The sequence below is a fragment of the Oryx dammah genome, unplaced genomic scaffold (assembly GCF_014754425.2).
Source record: "Oryx dammah isolate SB20612 unplaced genomic scaffold, SCBI_Odam_1.1 HiC_scaffold_8, whole genome shotgun sequence".
Classification (NCBI taxonomy): Eukaryota; Metazoa; Chordata; class Mammalia; order Artiodactyla; family Bovidae; genus Oryx; species Oryx dammah.
The window spans coordinates 51,025,175-51,048,948 of NW_024070192.1; the positions used below are offsets into that span (position 1 = coordinate 51,025,175).

At 35.9% G+C, this 23,774-nt stretch overlaps 1 protein-coding gene across 2 annotated transcripts in view; it reads right to left on the reverse strand.

Moving 5' to 3' along the window:
- MED13 (mediator complex subunit 13) overlaps positions 1 to 23,774 on the reverse strand; it is a 99,872-nt gene that overhangs the window by 53,473 nt on the left and 22,625 nt on the right. For both annotated transcript variants that reach the window (XM_040244162.1, XM_040244163.1), the window contains 6 exons: positions 19,279 to 19,424; positions 18,232 to 18,429; positions 16,642 to 16,836; positions 15,911 to 16,073; positions 15,607 to 15,717; positions 3,726 to 4,409 (listed from right to left, as the gene is read on the reverse strand). In XM_040244162.1, coding sequence (XP_040100096.1) covers positions 3,726 to 4,409; positions 15,607 to 15,717; positions 15,911 to 16,073; positions 16,642 to 16,836; positions 18,232 to 18,429; positions 19,279 to 19,424 — 1,497 coding nt within the window. The remainder of the gene's footprint in view (positions 1 to 3,725; positions 4,410 to 15,606; positions 15,718 to 15,910; positions 16,074 to 16,641; positions 16,837 to 18,231; positions 18,430 to 19,278; positions 19,425 to 23,774) is intronic.

Consider the following 23,774-nt stretch of genomic DNA (forward strand, 5'->3'; position numbering starts at 1 on the left):
GTGTGTGTGTGGTGTCTGTGTATCAGATGTCAGTAGACATTGCCAAATGTCACCTGTGTGTGCACGGTGTCTATCAGATGTCAGTAGGACACTTCTGGTCATGACAAACAATCTATCTCTAGACATTGCCAAATGTCACCTGGGAGCGGTGTGTGTGTATCAGATGTCAGTAGCACACTTCCAGTCTTGACAAACAACCTGTGTATGTGTTTATGCTGGAAGAACACAGCAGTACACAAGACAAAATTCTTACCCTCACAGAGTTTACACTCTAGTGGGGGAAAAGACCACTAACAAATATGCAGTTTCAGGTAATTATACACACACACACACACACACACACAGAAAACCGGAAACCAGTTCACAGGATAGGCAGTCACTTAGGGATTAAAGAGAAGCCACAGTTTAGTTACAGTGGTCAAGGAAATACTTCCTGAGAAGGTAAATCTCGAGTTTGACTGAACAAAAAGGAGTGAGCCGTCCCCTCTCCCCCACTGCCCCATAATGCAGTTCTAAAGGCCTTGAGGAATGACCTTAACTTTCTGACAGAACAGCAAGAAAGCTGATGTGGTTAAGTCAGGAAGCAAATAGCAGAGTAGGAAATAACCAGTGAAAAACCACGTATGCAGGAGATTACAGATGAGGAAAAGACTATGGATTTTAATCTAATGTAAAGGTGAACTAACTACTTGTTTCCAAGACATCAGTTGTTTTCAAGAGATCTGTTGACTAATTTAGTAACTAAGTTAGTTGTCTTCCATGGTCATAAGGATATCCTAAAGTCCCTCAATTTTAAATTAATTTTAATTTTTTAAAAAGTCATACTAGTATGCTTTTACAATTCAAAGTGCTAGACAAAGCACACAGACACATCTATTAAAAAAATAATCAAGGAACTTTAAAAGAAAATACATCTCTGTAGGGATGAGAGGCTATAAATGGATCGGGCATTTTACTTTATCTCAGGGAAGCTCAAAAATCAATGAAACACAAGCAAAAGAAAAAAAATCAACAAAACACTGTAGAGAAAGTTCATAGTTTAGAATATGCAAGAGGGGGCTAAAGGCAAACTACATTAACAACAGGAGAGCCAAACTGCCTAAAAATCTCTAGAAAGAAATGAAAAAGCTGAAAATGGAGAAACAGAGTATTCCTTTTTAAAAATAACCATTTTCAAAATTGAAGCATAGTTAATTTACAATATTCTATTACTTTCAGGTGTACAGTGATTCTGTTTTGTGTATGTGTGTGTGTGTGTATACATTATTTTTCAGATTCTTTTCTATTACAGGTTATTACAAGACATTGTAATATGGTACTCTGTGCCATACAGCAGGTCTTTGTTGTTTATCTATTTTATATATATTACTATGGGTATGTTAATCTCAAACTCCTAGTTTATCCCCCTCCTCTACCCCCGGCCCAGTCCTGAAAGGGTTCCTTTTCTAAGAAAAATGAATAAATAACCTGCTGAAGGCACAAGATTTGTCATTCTTTTTATCCTGAAAGTTTAGATATAAGGCCTCCCCTCCAAAACATCCCCTACCCCATTACCATAAAGCAAAGTGTTTGGAACTGATACACAATTGATACTGAAATATTTATTGAATAAGTCCTGCCAATTGACAAGGTTCTATCTCTACCCACAAATTTCCACTCAGCTCCTCTATTCCCTGATTCTAAACTGTGTAAGATGAGGAGCTTCCCTGGTGATCCAGAGGCTAAGACGCTGCACTTCCAATGCAGGAGGCATGGGTTTGATCCCTGGTCAGGGAACTAGTTTCCCATATGCTGCAGCCAAAACAAACAAATAAAATGTGTAAGATTAAACAATAATATGATGAGAATCAGTACAGTAAAGAAAAAGACCAAAACAAAGCACTTCTAAAGGGAAAAAAAAGTTACAGGACATTTAACAAGGGGGTGCTATTTTTTTTTAGTTTAGAAATTAAAAACACATGAATAATAAATATTAAAACTGTAAGAAAAGAGCTAGAAGTTGAGGAATCCCCTCAGGAAAAAAAAAAGGAGAGAAAATATAAAAGTTCAACGTCTGAATTCTAGAAATTCCACAGAGAATGGAGGAAGAAACAAAGACATTATCTAAGAAAAAAGTAACTTTCAGTGATGGGACAAAAAAAAAAAAGACTTCAAATTAAACCAGCCCTCCTGAAAAGTTCAGCACAAGAAATGAATGAATAAAATATCACTACATTTGTATGTGCGCGTGCATGTGCACGTGTGTGTATATATATACATACACATATTCTTGTGAAATTTTAACATTCTAAGCAAAAGATCCTAAAAAATTTCACTGACAACAGACAGAGAAGAAAATGTAACTAATCTCTGCACACTACTTGGCCTTGTATTGATAAATAGGTAGTTTTAATGACTATAATAGTAAAATGAATATAATGGTTGGCTTTCACCTTTAAAAAAAACACCAACTGATTCACTTTGCTGTATACCTGAAATTAACATGACACTGTAAATCAACTATACTCAAACAAAAAATTAGGGGAAAAAACCCTACTATAGATAAAAATGCAAAAAGCTTATGGGACAGATGATAATCAGAACAACAGAGAAAGTAAAGGGAGAACTGAAAATAAGACCATTTTTGCCCCAAAGTACATCATACATAATGTGTACGTATGACATACTTTGTGGACAAAGAAAGCAGACCACAGAACAGAGGAAGGTATCTGTAGTACATATAACTAACACAAGATTAACAGCCAGAAGATACAAAGAATAAATTGGGGTGGGAGGGAGGTGAAAGACCAAAAATGGACTAAAAATTATATCCAAAGCATATATAACTAATATAAGATTAACAATCAGAATATGAAAGGAATAAATCAGGGGTGAAAAAGAAAATAGACTAAAATATGATACATAGTATAGGCACATAAACACTTTAAGTGCTGCTTAACCTTACTAGGAAACTGTAAAACATAGAGTAAGATAATAATATGCCATTCTGCATGAAGCAGACTAGAAAATTAAGTCTCTTAATACCAAGTACTGAGGAAATGTAGAATAGCTATTCTCATACTCTGCTGTTTGATGAGGATGTAAACCAGTATAGTTTAGAAAGTAATTTGGCAACAACCTTTAATGCTGAATATCAATATACATCATGGTGCAGCAATTCCACTTTTTGCTATATTCCCTAGAGGAATTCTTACATACAAGTGTACAAGGAAATGTGTACAAAAAAATTCACTGCTACATCTTGTGAAAAACTGAAAATAATCAACATGCCATCTCAAGAGAGTAGATAAATTGTGTAAATTTTGGCTAATATATTCATAACAAAGAAAATACTTGAAAGCAAGTGAAATTAGTTAACTAGAGCCACATGTATAAAAACATGTAGAGAAGTGATAAATATCAAATTTAGGACAGTGGAAGGAAGAATAGAGGAAAAATAATAGAATACAAAAGTGCTAACTGTATGTAAAATCCTTAAGTTGGCTGATGGACCAACTTAGTTGATGGATAAATGTTATTATTTTCTCTTTTTTGTGACTAAAATATTTCATAATAAAGAGGTCCCCTGAGGAAAAAATACAGTAGAGAAATTATCCAAAATTAATACTCAACTACTGAAAGGATTTATTATTGTAAATCCAACCCTGAAACCATTCTGGCGTCTATTAAGAACTTACATCATTTCCACCCTTAAATTTTAATTGACTATTAAAAAAAATACATACTCTGTAACTGATGTTACACTTTCCTGTCCAAAAGGTCCAACTGGATCATCCTTGAATTTATCACTTGGAAGTTGAGGTGGTAAAAACTCTAAATCTTTTTTCTTTGGGACCTTGTAATACTTCCAGGCTATATTAGCTTCATCTTCTTCCAAGTTTACTGCTGTACCAACATATATTGTAGGTTCTACAGCTTCCTGGAATTGAGCTGGGAAAGACTGGGATAAACTGTCTATCCCATCTTCCACTGGTTTAGAAGGAATCAAGGGATCCGGTGTTGGCATTTGATAAAAGTGTTGACTTTGCGGAGTTGAGGGTGTTTTGGTCACTCCTTCATCAACCACATCACAGGGGTGAGGACTAAGTGGGGGTGGTTGAGGTGAATTTGCCATTTCAGTGCCATGCATTTGAGGAGTCTTTGCTACATCATTAGTTCGGATATTTGTAAATCTCACTTGACTGTCTGGAGCAGAGATCACAAGTCTTTGGCTGGCTGAATCTGTGTCCATGCCAACATCATCGCTAACAGATACACGATGGTGAAAAGGAGTCAAGGGGCGTTTTTGTGGTTTTTCACTCTTTTCTTGCTTTTCATTGGTCTTGTGCTTCGGAAGTACTTGTTGTTGCTGACTTAAAGATGGTGCCTGTCCTTGTTGTCCAGGATTTCTAGGTTTGAGATTTTTGTGTCTGAAAAGTTTAAAAAAAGGTGTATTTATAGCATAACTATTGTATCAAAGAATATAAGTTAACAGTATTAGAAATTTCAGATGTCATTTGTTTTTCACACATAATCCTAAAAATTATTTAAATTTACATAGGAAAATTCCCTTTAGTGGCCTAAAACTAAGACCATGTACAAAACTTTATAAAAGTCAGTTCTCATGCTCACTTAATATGTGGTCAGATAGGCAAAGGTGATTTTCCTTACATAATTTTAAGTATCTTAGTATTTGAATATAGAGATAAGATTCTAGTTAAGATAAAAAGATATAAAATGGACATCCATTTAACCCTCTCCACTGAGGGAACATACTGAGATACCCTTCTGTGCAGAGCCTGGGACCTCTTATTGTACAGGAGGGGAAAAAAGCATGAAGTTAAAACTGCAGTTATGCTGAAACGACACAAGAGAAACCCATTATTACCATGACACCAAAATCAAAGACACTGTCAGAAAAGGAACTCATAGAACAAAATTCCTTAAAAAAACAGATGTACTTGGTGATTACATGGTTGTATATATTTGTCAGAACTCAAAACTGCCCATCTGAGAAGGATGAGTGTTACTCTATTAAAATTATACCTCAATAAATTTCACTTAAAAAAAAACATGTAAATCAGTAACAAAAGATAAGCAATTGAGAAATGCATATATTAAGAACACATCAAACATAATCAAACTGGATTTGCACCATGAATGTAAGGTGTAACACTCATAAGAAAAAAAAAAAAAACAGTAATGTTCATCATATTAATAAAACTATATGATTATCTCAATAAATACAGAAAAAACATGACAAAATTCAATACTTATTCATATAAAAAGATTCAGCTAGCAAGTACTAGAACTTAATCCAATAAAGTTCAGTTCAATTCAGTTTCTCAGTTGCGTCCAACACTTTGCAACCCCATGGACTGCAGCACGCCAGGCCTCCCTGTCCATCACTAACTCCCAGTTTACTCAAACTCATGTCCAGTGAGTCAGTGATGCCATCCAACCATCTCATCCTCTGTCGTCCCCTTTTCCTTCCACCTTCAATCTTTCCCATCATGAGGGTCTTTTCAAATGAATGAGTTCTTCACATCAGGTGGCCAAGGTACTGGAGTTTCAGCTTCAGCATCAGTCTTTCCAAATAAATTCAAGACTGACTGCCCTTAGGATGGTCTGGCTGGATCTCAGTGCAGTCCAAGGGACTCTCATGAGTCTTCTCCAACAAAACAGTTCAAAAGCATCAATTCTTTGGTGCTCAGCTTTCTTCATGGTCCAACTCTCACATCCATACATGACCACTGGAAAAACCATAGCCTTGACTAGATGGACCTTTGTTAGCAAAGTAATGTCTCTGCTTTTTAATATGTTGTCTAGGTTGGTCACAACTTTTCTTCCAAGGACCAAGCGTCTTTTAATTTCATGTCTACAGTCATCATCTGCAGTGATTTTGAAGCCCCCCAAAATAAAGTCTGTCACTATTTCCAGTTTCCCCATCTATTTGCCAGGAAATGATGGGACCAGATGCCACGATCTTAGTTTTCTGAACGTTGAGTTTTAAGCCAACTTTTTCTACTCTTACACTTTCAAGAGGCTCTCTAGTTCTTCTTCCTTCCAAAGAAATCCCAGGGTTGATCTCCTTCAGAGAGGAGGATTTCCTTGCAGCCTTCTTCAGCGCTCAGCCTTCTTCACAGTCCAACTCTCACATCCATACATGGCCACAGGAAAAACCATAGCCTTGACTAGACGGACCTTAGTCGGCAAAGTAATGTCTCTGCTTTTGAATATACTATCTAGGTTGGTCATAACTTTTCTTCCAAGGAGTAAGTGTCTTTTAATTTCATGGCTGAAGTTACCATCTGCAGTGATTTTGGAGCCCCCAAAAATAAAGTCTGACACTGTTTCTACTGTTTCCCCGTCTATTTCCCATGAAGTGATGGGAACAGATGCCAGGATCTTCATTTTCTGAATGTTGAGCTTTAAGCCAACTTTTTCACTCTCCTCTTTCACTTTCATCAAGAGGCTTTTTAGTTCCTCTTCACTTTCTGCCATGGGTGGTGTCATCTGTGTATCTGAGGTTATTGATATTTCTCCTGGCAATCTTGATTCCAGCTTGTGTTTCTTCCAGTCCAGCGTTTCTGATGATGTACTCTGCATATAAGTTAAATAAGCAGGGTGACAATATACAGCCTTGACGTACTCCTTTTCCTATTTGGAACCAGTCTGTTGTTCCGTGTCCCGTTCTAACTGTTGCTTCCTGACCTGTATATAGGCAGGTTTCTCAAGAGGCACGTCAGGTGGTCTGGTATTCCCATCTCTTTCAGAATTTTCCACAGTTTCTTGTGATCCACACAGTCAAAGGCTTTGGCTAGTCAATAAAGCAGAAATAGATGTTTTTCTGGACTCTGCATAGAAGTTAAATAAGCAGGGTAACAATTTACAGACTTGATGTACTCCTTTTCCTATTTGGAACCAGTTTGTTGTTCCATGTCCAGTTCTAACTTTGCTTCCTGACCTGCATACAGATTTCTCAAGAGGCACGTCAGGTGGTCTGGTATTCCCATCTCTTGAAGAATTTTCCACAGTTTGTTGTGATCCACACAGTCAAAGGCCTTGGCATAGTCAATAAAGCAGAAATAGATGTTTTTCTGGAACTCTGTTGCTTTTTCTATGATTCAACCGATGTTGGCAATTTGATCTCTGGTTCCTCTGCCTTTCCTAAAACCAGCTTGAACAGCTGGAAGTTCACAGTTCATGTACTGTTGAAGCCTGGCTTGGAGAAAATTGACTATTACTTTACTAGCATGTGAGATGAGTGCAATTATGAGGCGTATGAGCATTCTTTGGCATTGCCTTTCTTTGGGATTGGAATGAAAACTGACCTTTTCCAGTCCTGTGGCCACTGCTGAGGTTTCTAAATTTGCTGACATATTGAGGGCAGCACTTTCACAGCATCATCTTTCAGGATTTGAAATAGCTCAAGTGGAATTCCATCACCTCCACTAGCTTTGTTCATAGTGATGCTTCCTAGGCCCACTTGACTTCACATTCCAGGATGTCTGGCTCTAGATGAGTGACCACACCATCATGATTATCTGGGTCGTGAAGATCTTTTTTGTATAGTTCTTCTGTGTATTCTTGCCATCTCTTCTTAATATCTTCTGCTTCTGCTAGGTCCGTACCATTTCTGTCCTTTATTGTGCCCATTTTTGAATGAAATGTTCCCTTGGTATCTCTAATTTTCTTGAGATCTCTTGTCTTTCCCATTCTATTGTTTTCCTCTATTTCGTGGCATTAATCACTGAGGAAGGCTTTCTTATCCCTCCTTGCTATTCTTTGGATTTCTGCATTCAAATGGGTTTATCTTTCCTTTTTGCCTTTGCCTTTCACTTCTCTTCTTTTCACAGCTATTTGTAAGGCCTCCTCAAACAATCATTTTGCTTTTTTGTACTTTTTTCTTAGGGATGATCTTGATCCCTGCCTTCTATACAATGTCATGAACCTCTGTCCATAGTTCTTCAGGCACCCTATCAGAGCTAATCCCTTGAATCTATTTCTCACTTCCACTGTATAATCACAAGGGATGTGATTTAGGTTATACCTGAATGGTCTAGTGATTTTCTCTACTTTCTTCATTTTAAGTCTAATTTGGCAATAAGGAGTTCATGATCTGAGCCACAGTCAGCTCCCGGTCTTGTTTCTGCTGACTGTATAGAGCTTCTCCATCATTGGCTGCAAAGAATACAATCAATCTAATTTCGGTATTGACCATATGGTGATGTCCATGTATAGTCTTTTCCTGTGTTGTTGGAAGAGGGTGTTTGCTATGACCAGTATGTTCTCTTGGCAAAACTCTATTAGCCTTCGCCCTGCTTCATTCTATATTCCAAGGCCAAATTTGCCTGTTACTCCAGGTGTATCTTGACTTCTTACTTTTCCATTCCAGTCCCCTATAATGAAAAGGACATCTTTTTTGGGTATTAGTTCTAGAAGCTCTTGTAGGTCTTCATGGAACAGTTCAACTTCAGCTTCTTCAGCATTACTGGTTGGGGCACAGACTTGGATTACCATGATATTAAATGGTTTGCCTTGGAAATGAACAGAGATCATTCTGTCATTTTTGAGACTGCATCCAAGTACTACATTTTGGACTCTTGTTGACTATGATGGCTACTCCATTTCTTCTAAGGGATTCTTGCCCCCAGTAGTAGATAAAATGGTCATCTGAGTTAAATTCCCTCCTTCCAATCCATTTTAGTTTGCTGATTCCTAAAATGTTGACATTCACTCTTGTCATCTCCTATTTGACCACTTTCAGTTTGCTTTCATTCATGGACCTAACATTCCAGGCCCCTATGCAATAATTGCCCTTTACAGCATTGGACTTGACTTTCATGACCTGTCACATCCACAACTGGGTGTTGTTTTTGCTTTGGCTCCATCTCTTCATTCTTTCCAGAGTTATTTCTCCACAGATCTCCAGTAGTATATTGGGCACCTACTGACCTGGGGAGTTCATCTTTCAGTGTCCTATCTTTTTGACTTTTCATACTGTTCATGGGGTTCTCAAGGCAAGAATACTGAAGTGGTTTGCCATTCCCTTCTCCAGTGGACCATATTTTGTCAGAACTCTCTAATCCAATAAAAACATCTATTAAAAAACTCCTGGAGAAGAAAATGGCAACCCACTCCAGTATTCTTGCCTGGAGAATCCCACAGACAGAGGAGCCATGGGGTCGCCAGAGTCAGACATGACTTAGCGACTAAACTACAACTAGTAGAAGAAAAACTGTCTTTATTCATAGAACACATGATTAGAACTTTACAAGGAAGGCATTAGGCTGATCACCACCTTCTCAATCTTAACATTATTAACAGTGGGAAAACCAGGCACATGTCTCTTTTGATGTGACACCATACAAAGCAATACAACACTACCTATGAAATATTGTCACGAAAAATATTAAACCTGAATCTAACTAAGCCTCTAAATCAATAGTGCCCAAAAGAATTTTCAGTGATGACAGAAATGTTATGTGGCTGCTGCAGATTTAAAATGATATTTATGCAATGGAGGGACTAAATTTTTTATTTTATTTAAAACCAGTTACTTTAAATAGCCACTCGTGGTTACAAACATAGCTAGCTAGTATTGGAGGGTATGGCTCTAGAGCTACCTTCCATTTTCAGAAATACAAGGAATAAAGAACAAGTTAAACTATATGACAAACTGAGAAAATTTGTAATGTGGGACATTCTAGAGAACAACTTATCTAGCTTCTCCAACCAAGTCCATGTCATAAAAGGGGTAAGAGGACTAAAAGAGAGACCTGGAAAACTTAATAATCAATTCTACGTTCCTTGTTTGAATCCTGGAAGTCAAACCAAACACAAAAAGATATTTCTGAGACAAATCTGTATAAAGTATCAGATGACACCAATAAAACGTGGTTTCTTTTATCAGATATGATAATGAAATTATGTAAGAAAATACTGACTTTTTTTAACAGTTGCATGCTGAAGTAGGGGTGAAATGAAGATACTTAAGATCTGCTTTAAAAACCTTCAGCAAGACTGCAGCTTTGAGGACTAGCCAAATAAAGCATTAAATCAATAGTATTATAGAGTACCATGAACTTGAATAAACAGAGTGGAAACTATATGTACTGACAAGGAAAGATAGCTAGGGTAACTGTTTTTCTAAAAAAGCAAGTTAAACAACAGTATACATAGCATGATTCCTTTTGTGGAAATGAAAGCACACAGGCAGATCTACATATATACATAAGAGGGAGAACTTGTCATTTTAATTTTTATATTCATGTGCATTTTTTTTAATAGCATTTAAAATTTTTAATAAAATTATTGGCTATTAAAAAAAATAAACAGTAGTTCCTACCCAATGTTAAGAATAATCCCTTCTCTACCCATCCCCTCTTTGAATATGTTCAACAAGGACCACATTACCTTATGAGGAAATGCATTCCATCATCAAATAGCTCTAATTGTTAGAAAATTATACTGAAATAGAAACTTGTCTTTTCTATGTCAGACATTCATATATACGTGTGTGTGTGAACCTATATATATATATATGCATTTTTCCTATACCCAGCTATTAGTCTTATATTGAACTCTTTATTTCTAAAGCTGTCCTGCCCAAGAATGGTATCCAAAGTCACACGTGGCTTATAATGTAAAACATACTTTAATTTTTAAAGACATTTATGAAAGAATGTCAACTTTTTTTTTTTTGCTTTCCAAAATACAGTTGATTTCTATAAAAGTATTTTATTCATGTTAATTTGTACTGGGCTTATTTTTTTTTAAATAATCTAAGCAGTGCTTTAAAATTTCTCTAAAATTATATAAACAGACATGTTGTTTATTCTTTTGCGACCCCATAAACTAAATAACCAACTAGGTTCCTCTGTTCATGGAATTTCCCAGGCAAGAGTCCTGGAATGGGTTGCCACTTCCTTCTCCAGGGGATCTTCCCAATTCAGGGACTGAACTCACATCTCCTGTATTGGGAGGTGGATTCTTTACCACTAAACCACCAGGGAAGCCCCATAAACAGACATAACCCATATAAATAAAAGCACATTCAGAGCCTCTGTAACTTTTAAGAGTATAAATGAGTTCTGAAACCAAAAATTTAAGAATTCATCAAGTTATGCAAGGCACTAACTAAGCCTCTAAATCAATAGTGCCCAAAAGAATTTTCAGTGATGACAGAAATATTATGTGGCTAGGAGAGAAACCATCTCTAATAATCTAAGGTGTTCCAAGTATACAAGGGATAAGAAAAGTATCCTTCTGTAAGGCTAAGAACTATTAATCTGAGCTATGTAAGAACAGCAGTGGCTCTCTAAAACTTTGGTAACATCAAATCATAGTCCCTTTCTTCAGTATAGACCTTTGCCTAAAAAGTCTAATCTTTAGAGACAAGTGAATTTCACACTAGAAGTCAACAAAAGGGAAATCTTCCTAAAAAAGCAGCTGTCCTGAAAGCACAATCCAACAAAATGACTCCTTTAGATTATGCTTCCTCCTGACTGAAGTTCCTAGTATTTCAGTGTTAATATCTAAAATAATTGCATCACTTTCTACTTATGTAGCTTGCTAAAGTCTAATTTTCTTATGAACGTTCCATGAGACTAAAGCCTAATAACCATAAATGTGCAATTTTTAATCTCACTAATAACCAAAAAAAAATGCCAATTAAAACAATCTTATGTTTTTCATGTTTTATGTTTCATTATAATAGGAAAAAAATAATTTTAAGGACAGTTCTCAGATCAGTGAAAGCACAAGAAAAACCAATACCTTTGTATGTAAAAAGTGGAAGTAAAACTGGTAGTCCTTCTGAAGTCAAAATAAAAGTATTTAAAAGGTCCCCTCACCTACAATTGTCTATCACATCACCTACCTAATTTTATTTCTTTCTTAGCACTCATCACTCATTAATTTTAAAAGATTAAGAATTCTTTCTGAAAACAAATTATCTGCCCCACTCCCCTTAGCATGCAAGCTTCATAAGAGGAGAAGCCCTCTTCACTAATGTATCCTGAACCTTGGACATCATCTATCATTAAGTGAGTTTCCAAAAAAAAGAAAAAGACCTAGCAAGTAATTGATAGTCACAAAATTGTTATTTTATTTTTAAAAAGTTAAACACAAGCTAAAAACTTCTGGAAACAACCTATTTGCCCATCAATCCCAGAATGATTAAAAACACTATGATACCTGTATTCAGTAGAATATAAATAAGTTTTTTAAAACAAAGCAGAGTCACAAGTAACTAGAATAAAGAGATTGAAGGCACATTAAGTGAAAAAATAAGTTGCTAAATACATCTGTATTATGTTTCCATGTTGGGAGGAAAAACATATACACACAAAATTACACACACACACACACAAAATAATAATATCTAACTGGCAAGTAATTATTTCTAGTGAGAAGAGAGTAGGATTTGGAAAAAGAGAGCAATCAAGGGGTACTTCAGCTTTATTTGTATAATTTAAATTTTTTAAAATCACATATACTCATGCGAATTGCTTATATAACTATGCAACTTTTTTAAAAAATCAATTTCCAGGAGAAAGGTCCAGTCCTATCTTTCACACAGAGTTAACTTACTACAGAGAATCATTTACAAAAAAAAAACCAAACACTTAGGAAAATGAGGTAACAGAGAAAGTAGTAACAGCGGCGAGCTTCAATCACTTCTGTGACTGAAAGGACAGTAAGATGATGTAGTCTCATCAGATCATAAAAGCCTGGGTTGATGCTAGAACCACAGCAGGAACTACCTAACCGTAACTGGGACCAGGGAAGAACAAGCTGATAAAGGGACGCAGCTGTTGCTGGAGCTGATTCAAAAAAGGGGTGAGGAAATACCTTGGTTTCTTCCCATCTTAAAATTATAACTAACCTTCTCTTAGTGCCTCCAATAAGTCAACTCTGAAAAACAAGCGAGCCCAATCAATCATCATGCTGTACATCTTAAAGTCATACAGTATCACTGTCAATTATATCATAATAAAATGGGAGGGGAAACCAACAAAACATTGAAAGCAAGGACGCCTACGAAATGTAATACAGAATGGGGCAGGGCAAAGATACGGATAGATTTGATAATAAGCTGGTTGACTGGTGCAGTCAGTTATCAGTGTATGCCCTACTTCCGATATTCTATGGCAGGAGAGGACTCACACATATGGTGGCTCAAAGTCCGCTTCAAGCCTTACTTAAGTGAAAAAGAATCAGATTTGGCGGAAGGGGCAGGGGTAGAGCAGGAATCTAAAGTACAAAATGTAATAGTAAAAAAGTAAATGATTAGAAACACTATTTACTAGAGGGGTAAAATTACCAAAGTTAGTCACCATACATAGATTATATGAAATTTCACCATATGAAATCTCTGTATTCCAGAGGAATTTCTGGAAATCTGAGACAAAGTATGTCTTTAAAAATAAAAGTTTAGCTTAGAGACCAAGAATTAACACTTATGTTTACCAACGTGAACTTTGAGTGTCTTCCTCTAAAACTATTCTAGGCAAATAGCCTTAAAACCTAAATCTTTCAAAAAGAATAAAGCAAAGCCTAGGTTAGAAACTAAAACAGAGGAACTGCTATCAAAACATGCCAATACAGGGAAAGAAAAGCCTAATTTCACTTATGCATGCTATTGGTCTTAGACCAGGGATTAGCTAACTTTTTCTGTGAAAGACCAGACAGTAAATATTTTAGGCTCTAGGAGTTATATAGTCTCTCCTGTAACTAATCAACTCTGTAAAAGCTGCCACAGTTAGCACATGGATGAACACATGTGGCTCTGTCCCAATAAATTCTTATTTATGGACACAAAAATTTGAATTTCACATAACTTTCACACAATATTTTCTTTTTTTTTTTTTTTTCAAATATTTAAAACTGAAATCATTTCAGCTCACAGGCCATACCAAACACGTGAGCCAGATTTGGCCAACAGATCCGATTGCCAATTCCTGGTCTCAGACAAAATAATGCACTGAACATTTCAAAACTAAGTTTGATTTTTCCCTCCAAGGTGAGTACAGCTTTTAACTATTTTAAACTGTTAAACAGGAACTAATCCATCTATATTTTTAATCCAACCTATCAACAACACAGGTGCATTTTTTTTGTCTTTCACCCCCATCCCCACCTGCACTCCCAACCTGGCGCTTCCCTGATGGCTCGGGGGTAAAGAATCTACCTGCAGTGCAGGAGACACAGGTTCCAACTGTCCCTGGGCCAGAGAGATCCCCTGGAGGAAATGGCAACCCAGTCTAGTATTCTTGCCTAGAAAATTTCATAGAGGAACCTGGCAGATAGTCCATAGGGTCGCAAAAGAGTCAGACATGACTGAGCACATGGCCCACCTCCATCCCACCCCCAGCATCGATGGATTTATTCAGGATAAGCAGAGAATGGCAATATGGGATCTACAAACATGGTGAGCAAAGAGTGAGTTCTCTGTATTGCAAAGGAAGGCCAACACTTTGATAGAGGAATAAAGGAAGATGGGAGGGTTATGGTAAACAGAGTCCATGGTTTTCATTGGCCTCATCCTTGCTAGGAAAGGAGAGGAGTATTTCTTCTTTCTGTTGTGCTCTGTGATTGTCACACACAGTGTGAGAGCTCCCCCCATTCTGGTCAGAGGCAAGTTTTTAACGAGGCTGACAAATATTTAAAAGTGTAGTCTTTAACCCAAAGAAATCTATATAAATATACATTTAATCTATGCAAAAACATATCAGAACACTTGAAGGGGTGTCACTGTACTCAAAGCTAATATAAGAAAAACCCTGACCCTAACCTGCATGCCTCTTTCCCCCTGGCTCACAACCATGACAAGAAGAGGTGACTGGTCAACTATTCATTCACAAGTCCTTGGTTAGGGCTGTCAGTGCCATTATTTGTTTACTCATCTGCAAAAGCATATGATCTACCTTTAATCTGTAAACTAAAATAATAAACTCTTGGCAATACAATCTGCATCCCTTGATAACCAAACCTCATCCAAGTCCCTAAAGAATTCCATGTACATTCATTCTTCTACTGAGCTTTCAATCAATATTCTATTAGAAAGCCTGTATTTTTACACCTTTGGTCCCTTGTAGAATCTTATTTTCTGAATTTTAGTTCAGCATTTCACCTATAGCTTGACCAAAGGGATGCTATAAGAAACTGCTGCACAAAACCCAATATTGTATTTACTATAAAAATTGAGAAAGATTTTATCTAGTATATCATGCATCATCTTTTTTATGAGGACCCTTGGGAGAAATTTCTCAAGCACAGTGCTATTTATGAACAATTTTCTCAAGAGCCTTGTGTTCCTCTTACCTTATAGATACTATATATTCCATAATTCAGTATAAAATTCTTTTAGGCTGTGAATTCAAGCTCTAGTAACTGTGTAAGAATCTATGATATACATTTTTATGTACTTCTATAATTAGCTTCATATTACTGAATTTTTATTTTCCTCAAATTGTTTTCTTTTGGGAAAAATACTGACACTGTGTTTATATATTTTTACCTCAAACAAAATGGGGCATAAGTATGCAATGGCATAAAAAACTACCACACACATATATGTACTAACTAACATCATTCAACTGGGGGAAAAAAAGTACTTACCTCAAACAGCTGCAATTTGTTCTTTGTGTGGCTTCAACAAAATCCCAGGATGCTACTTTATCAGCTGTCTCTTCTTCACATAGACCACCTGATGAAGCCGAATACTTCCTCCTAAAATTTGAAATTATATAATCTTTAGAATTCATAAAAATTTTTGTAAACTTGAATTAAGCATTAAAACTGAATTTTTTTAATCAATTTTTTTGAATTAAAATCATATGAATGACCACTTATACTTTCAAATCTCTTATCTGCAAGTAACTACCGACATGCAATTTTTAAACTTGAAGATGAAAATACGTACTTGTTCTGTGCTCTGTTCATATTACATTCTTGCCAAACTCTATCCACCACATGATTTGCTAATTTTCTGGGTATCTTCCCACCATGATGGCTAGTACTATCTGAGCTGAAGCCATCAGATACTGAAGAAAATTTGATCCACTTCTGGGCAGACTGAGGATCAACTGAAAACAAAAAAAAAATTGATTGTAGGAGAATAAAGGCAGGTTTAAAAGAGTATTACTTTGTTTTCTGTTTCTTTGATTTCTCATACAACTTGTTCCAGCTATCTGGTAAGCCTACTTATATTTTGAGGAAAAAAAGCAGGTCACTTCACTTAAAATACAGAAAGCAAAAATATTTGAACAGGAGATGGGAACTGATGGTAGTATTATATTAATGTTAATTTCCTGACTTGGAAGATTAAATGGTGGTCATATAGAAGAGAGTCCTTAATTTTGGGAAACAGACTTAGTGCTTAGGTGTAATGAGGCATCATGTCTGCAGCTTGTTCTCAAATGGTTCAGAAAAAGACCCATGATAAGGAATATATGCATAGAGAGAGGGTGATGGAGCAAATAATAACAATTTGGGAATCTGAATGAGTGGAGCTTTGAGTAGAGCTTTTTGTATGGTACTTCACAAACACTTCAGTAAGTGTGAAATTACTTCAAAATAATTATTTTTAAGTGTTTATTATATTCAAGAGAACAGATTTACCACTAGAGGTAATGAAACAGATTAGTACAACACCTGTTTGGACTTCCTCAGGAGATGTAGGTGGTGTAAGAGTAACCGAAGACATAGCAGGATCTCTTGTGGAAGCAGGCACTTGGTGGACACCCAAGCAAGAAGCTGAACAGTGAGAGGATCCCACAGAGCTAGGAGTAGGAATGTCTGACTGAGGGACTAGAACAAAGCATGCTGGGTAGATCATTCGGACACCAGCTAAAAGGGGGGAAAAGAGGAAAAACCAATTACCTTTGGGTTTGTAGTGGGATTAGTTTCACTCAAAAGTGCAATAATGGAAAAGCAGATACAAAATGATCACATTTGTTAAAAATACATTAAATATAAAATACATTTAGTGTATTTTTATAAATATACACTCTTTCTGGCAAAATGTTTTTCTGAAAGAAACAAGAAGCTGGTGGTAGTGGTTACCCTTCTTGACAGAGACTTAGAAGAAAGCAGCTTTCTTGTTTCACTTTTGGATTTTCTAACCATGAATGTGTATTACTTAAAAAACACTGTATTTGCAAATCTGATCAAATTTATTTTAAAACCTTAACAAAGGTAATTGGCACTAGAATTATGGACCTTATTTTCTTCTTTATATATCTCTATCTGAAAAGTCTAATATATGTTACTGTGTTTTGTTCCTAATTCTGACGCAACTACGCTGGTGATGTATTTACTGAAACTGAATACTGATACTCCTTTGATTAAAAAAACAAAGAAGGTAATCTTCATATAACATTACCATATGAATTCATTAAATACAGTGCTGCAAACTTTAATCCCAATTATCTGCTCAACCATATATTCCCCACACTTCCCACAGCTCTCTAAAGTGGAGTATACATCTGCACTCATTGTTAGGTTGGATGTGCACCTTGCTCTGGACTCTACATGCATGTGACAAATGCCACAACCCACCAAGAACTTCCGGTGCACTTGCAGGACCGCTGCAGCCTCTCCTACTCTACGTCCTCTGCCTTCACATTAGCATGTCTCAAATATTGTTTACCTTGTTAACTTAGGTCCCTGAGGAGGAAGATGCATGTAATACAGCGTACCTAAGCAGAGCTGACCTGGACAGAGCTAATCAGCCACAAGGTCTTTAAGTATACATTTTCTGCCTTTCAAGTCATTGGAGCCAACAGTTTTACCAAACATTAAGATACTGCATCACACAGGCTGTCAACTTTCTTACCTCCAAATATTACTCATTCACAATTATTTTCTTCTCACCTTTAGCATGCTTCCCTCTAGGTGGGTTATAGTTCCCTTCCCCAATGACTGACTTGGCCATATGACTAGTTTTTACCTAATGGAATGTAAGCACATGCCACATATGTCATATCCTAGCATAAGATTAAATATACTTAATATGGTTAGGCTCAGTTCCTATTATTCCTCTGTTCTTTTAAGAATATTATGTCCCAGATACTGGATGTTCCTTGAACCTAGGTTGCAGAATGAAAAGATACAAGAAAGCCAAACCAAATGTTTGATGTTAAAAGCCACTAAGATATTAAAAGAGTTATATCATTCAGCAAAATCTAACTAATACATATAGTCACACATTTCCCACTTAGGATTAATACTCAGAATCCGTACCAACAAGAACTTCTACTGCAGCTAAAGAATCATCTTCCCAATCCATATCTTCCTGTTTTTCTTCAGACATCTCCTTCAAACAAGATGAGATAGGATAGAACTGTTTCCATTCACCAATCAATTTTTTTGTAGCTGAATCGGACATCTTGAATGCCTGTCCTGTGAGAGTGCCATTTAGTCCAAATGGGCTTAAGATAACTAGAAACCCAAAACAGACATTAAGTAAGTAACTAAAGACAATTATACCAAATAAGATGACACTGAATAGTATGGCAAATAATTACACAATTCAAAGAAAAGGAAACCCATAATGATCAATTCCAAAGAAAATGAATTTACTGTATTTCATTAATTGAAGATCAAGTATAAACACTGAGATTATAAAAACTTAAGATTCTGTCTACCCAAAAATCTCAGATGGATAGAGTTTCAACATAAACTGTGAATATTTGTATATCCTTTGATTTCTCTTGACTTTCCACTAAGAAAAAGCAATTTAAGGAAAAACATATAAGTCCTTATTATATACTGCCATATAAATTTTAAAAGAGCAAATAGTAAGCTTAGAACTAAAACAAGAACACACTGCCTTACAAAGAACACACTTGTAAGAACTCACAGTTCTTGCAAACAAATCATCTTTTTTTTCTTTAAAATCATCAATCTTACAAAATTATTTCCTCTAAAGTTCAACTATTTTCATGATATGAATTATATCAAAAGTCCTATATACCTACGTTAAACATAGCTTATGTGAACTGATACAAAAGATAACCTTGAATATATATAACATGTATACCATCTATAGCTTATTTAAAAGAACACTTTAAAATATGCTAACATTCATGTACAATGACTTTAAAAAATAATATTTGCATTAAAAATTTATTTAATTGACTTAATACTCTAATGGGAAAAAAGTAAACTACATCAGAATCACCATTAGGCTAAAGATTGGGGGAAATCTCATTAATCTCTACCACTAAGATTTTTTTCTTGAAACAACAATAAAAAAAATCAAGTAACTATACCCATAAAATAATCTACCTTGAAATGGGCTATTAGACTGTTGAGCAAGGGTGATATGTTCTTCACTAAGAAGGTATACAGGTTGATGTTGATTAATTTCCACACTGGTACAAACATTGCTGTCTCCATGCAAGAAAAAGGTGAAAGAGCAGGACAAGTGTTCACTAATAAAGAAGAAAAAATAGTATTTTAATAATGATTTATAGCCAAAAACAAAGTCAATTTGCTTTTCTAAGAAGTTACACCACAAAAATGCACATTCTCTTTAACCCAGAAATTCTACCTTATCATCTAAAGGGAAAAAAAGAAATCACAGATATAAGCAAAGATTTAGCTATAAGAAATGTTCTTCACAGCACTGTTTATAATAGCAAAAGCTGCAAAGAAAGGAACCAGTTAAACAAGTTAGGTATACCCACACATAATGATGATACAGCCACTAAAATAAATAAAGGAGGGGGAGTGGGTTTGATAGGAAAGGTAAGAGTATAGTTTAGTATAGTTTCAATTTTTTTTAAGGAAAAAAAAAGGTTACGTTGATGAAAAAAATCTATGTGTACAATAGAATTAAAATGATTTAATTTTTTATTTCCCCTCTATTAAAAAATAAATACAAATATATTTTCTCATATTATTTCTGAAACTGGGCTGAATGCAATTAATCAAGCAGCTAATGTGCTGTCCTCCCCCATCCCCAATGAATAGTTATTTTAAAGCAATGATGAGTGTTATAATTGAAGGTATTCTAGAATCAAAGTTACAAGCAAAATAGACCATCTTAGGAAATTTAGATATGACTGGGTATACGGATTGGAAAATGAAAGTTCCCAAGAGGAAAGTAGATATATCCTTAAGGAAAAATTTAGAAAAGTCGAGTGGCCCAGAAGAGAATGAGATTATACACTAAGAAGAATTTACTCACCTTATTCCTCCTCCAAACACTTATCCTAAGAATCATCTTAAAGAACCAATTCTTTAAGCTATAACCATTAATAAGCTTGAAATCTACTGTATACATCTATAAACCCCTTGATTTTTTTCTGGACGAGACAAGGGCATAATAAATTAAGTTACAGTGAAAGTAATTACTGTATTTTCCCCATCCCAGTAGCTTCTGTTGTTAAATTATTTTCAGGATAGTTTTGAATTTACAGAAAAGTTACAAACATAGCAAGTCCCCATATACCCTTCACTTAGTTTTCCCTAACTTCTTACATAACCATGCTTTGTTGGTCAAACAAGTAATTAACACTGGCACATTACTACAACAAACTCCAGTTTTTTATTTGTTCACCAGAATTTTCCACTAATATCCTTTTTCTGTTTCAGAATCAAATCCAAGATATCACAATGCATTTACTCAATTATTTTTTTGCTTCAGCTGTATTGAGATTTAAGTGATAACTACAGGAAATAAAATTATTTATATTATTTAAAAATAAATTAAGCTCATTTCTTCTGATTAAAAACCTAAGTCCTTTGGAATAACTATGGTTGAGTAATTACAAAGACTATAGACATCTGCTTATATTCAGACATAAATGCACTATATATTAAACAACCAAGTGAAGACAAGTGTTACTCCTTTTATTAAAAAAGTGTTTTGTAGCAAAGCACATGACACTATGTTAATCTCAATTATTTAATTACAGCTATGCTAAGTGCTCAAAAATTATGTACAGGATACTGAGAGACTGTCTTAACAAGACCTAAATAATGAAAATAAACTTATATACATACATTATATATATATAATTCCTAAGGGAAAAAGAATCACACTTGGGTAGCGCCATAAAAAGTTATTACATCCTATGATACCTTTCATCAACCTATCCCCCCCATACCTCTTACTGCTCCAATTTCATTTCTTACTTATCGTTCTCTAATACTTCCCCCTTTTCCCTCAATTGATCCCTCTGTTTCTTAAACACATCAGGCCTTCGTACCTACTGTTATTCCATCTGGAACACTCTAGATAGCTATACTCACCTTCATCAACCTTTCTCAGGTTTTTAAATACCTTCTAAGTGGTCTTCACTGATCACCCTCCTTTAAATTGTTCTTCTGGGATTTGTTTGGCTTAAGAAATAATCAAAATCTAACTTATTACACAGTTTATTTCTTATAGTCACCAAGAATGTAAGCTCTGCTGGAGAAGGAATCTGTTTCCTTCATACAATGTTGTATCCCTATATTGACAGATTAGGTCCTTGGCACATAGTACTAAATACTGTAGAATAAAATCCACATTTGACCTTTTTTCCCCCTAACCATACTCTTTTCTTATCAAATCTGCAGAGTTGTGCAAGCCAGATATATAAATCATCTCAAACTTTTCATTTTCCCCAAACTTCCTACCTTCAACTAATCCATCACTAATTCCTACTGATTCCAGTTCTTAGACAATTTTTTTGTTGTCTTTTTAAGGTCTGAGTAGTTGTTAAAATCTCTAATTTACCTTTCTTTACAACAATGCCAGCGATCTAAAAATTAATTCTAATCATGCAACTGGGAGGCTCAAAATCAATAGTTTCCCAATCCCTTCAGGACTAAGTCAAAAAAACCCTAAAACCTTAGCACAGCACTTTAGATCTTCCACAATCTGACCCTTGCACTAAACTCTTTAGACAGAGATCACTTAATCCACCAAGAATTACCCCTTTGTTTAGATACCTCACATAAAGAGAATCATACAATATTTGCCTTTTGGTGACTGGCTTCTTTCACTTAGCTTAATGGCCTCAAGGTTCATCCATAGTGTAGCACATGACAGGATTTCTTCCCTTTCAAAGGATGAACAGTAATTCATTGTATGTTTATAACACATTTTGCTTACCCATCATCCATCAATGGATATTCGGGTTGGTTTTACCTCTTGGCTATTAAGAATGCTGCTGCTATCAATATGGATGTGCAAAATGTCTTCAAAATCCTGCTTTCAATTATTCTGGATACACACTCCAAAGAAGGTCTGATGGATCATAACGGTATTTTGTTTTCAATTTTTGGAGCAATCCCGTAACATTTTCCACAGTTACTGTACTATTTTACAGTCTAACTAACCATGCATAAAGGTTCCAATTTCTCTATCCTTAGTAACAGCTGCTATTCTTTATTTCAATAGTAGCCACCCTAATATGTTTTGGGGCTTTCCTTGTGGCTCAGCTTGTAAAGAATCCGCCTGCGATATGGGAGACCTGGGTTCGATCCCTAGGTTGGGAAGATACCCTGGAGAAGAGAAAGGCTACCCAATCCAATATTCTAGCCTGGAGAATTCCACGGACTACAGTCCATGGGGTCACAAAGAGTCGGACACAACTGAATGACTTTCACTTTCACGTTATTTATATTTATCTGATTAGTGATACCGAGTAACTTTTTTTTTAAGATTTCTTATATTTTTGGCTGTGCTCGGTCTTTGTTGCTGCACATGGATTTTTTCTAGTTTCACAAAAGGAGGCTACTCTCTACTTGTGGTGCACATGCTTTTTACTGCAGTGGCTTCTCTTGTTGCGGAGCACAGACTCTAAGTGTGCAAACTCCAGTAGTTGCAGCTCATGGGCTTAGCTGCCTCACAGCATGTGGGTTCCTCTCAGAACAGGGATAGAACCGTGCCCTCTCCATTGGCAGGCGGACTCTGGATCACCAGGGAAGTCCTGAACATCTTGTCTTATGCTTATTGACCATTTGTATATATTCTTTGAAGAAATATCTATTGAAGTATTTTTCCTATTTTTTAATTGGGTTATTTGATATTCTGTAGAGTTGTATTTCAGTTCAGTTGCTCAGTCGTGTCCGACTCTTTGAGACTCCATGAATCGCAGCACGCCAAGCCTCCCTGTCCATCACCAACTCCCGGAGTTCACCCAAACTCATGTCCATTGAGTCGGTGATGCCATCCAGCCATCTCATCCTCTGTCATCCCCTTCTCCTCCTGCCCCCAATCCCTCCCAGCATCAGGGTCTTTTCCAATGAGTCAACTCTTTGCATGAGGTGGCCAAAGTATTGGAGTTTCAGCTTCAGCATCAGTCCTTCCAATTTTTATAATGCTGGCTATTAACACCTTAGCAGATACATGATTGCAAATATTCTCTCCAATCCATAATGCACAAAGAAATTTAGGTTGGATATAGTCCCATTTGTCTATTTTTGCTTTTGTTGCCTATGTTTTTGTGCCATAACCATAAAATCACTGCCAAATCCAGTGATATGAAGCTTTTCCACTACGTTTTTTTCCTAGGAGCTTTATACTTTTAGGTCTTACATTTAGGTTTTTAATCAATTTTAAGTTATTTTTTGTATACAGTATAAGATAAGGGTCCAAGTTCATTCTTTTACGTGTGGATACTTGTTTTCCCAACACCACTTTTTGAAGAGAATGTCCTTTCCCCACTGAGTGGTCCTGGCACACTTGTCAAAGGTCATCTGAACATATACACAAGAATTTATCTCTGAACTTTCCATTCTCTCCCACTGGTTTACATGTTTGTCTTTACGCCAGTACCATATTGTTT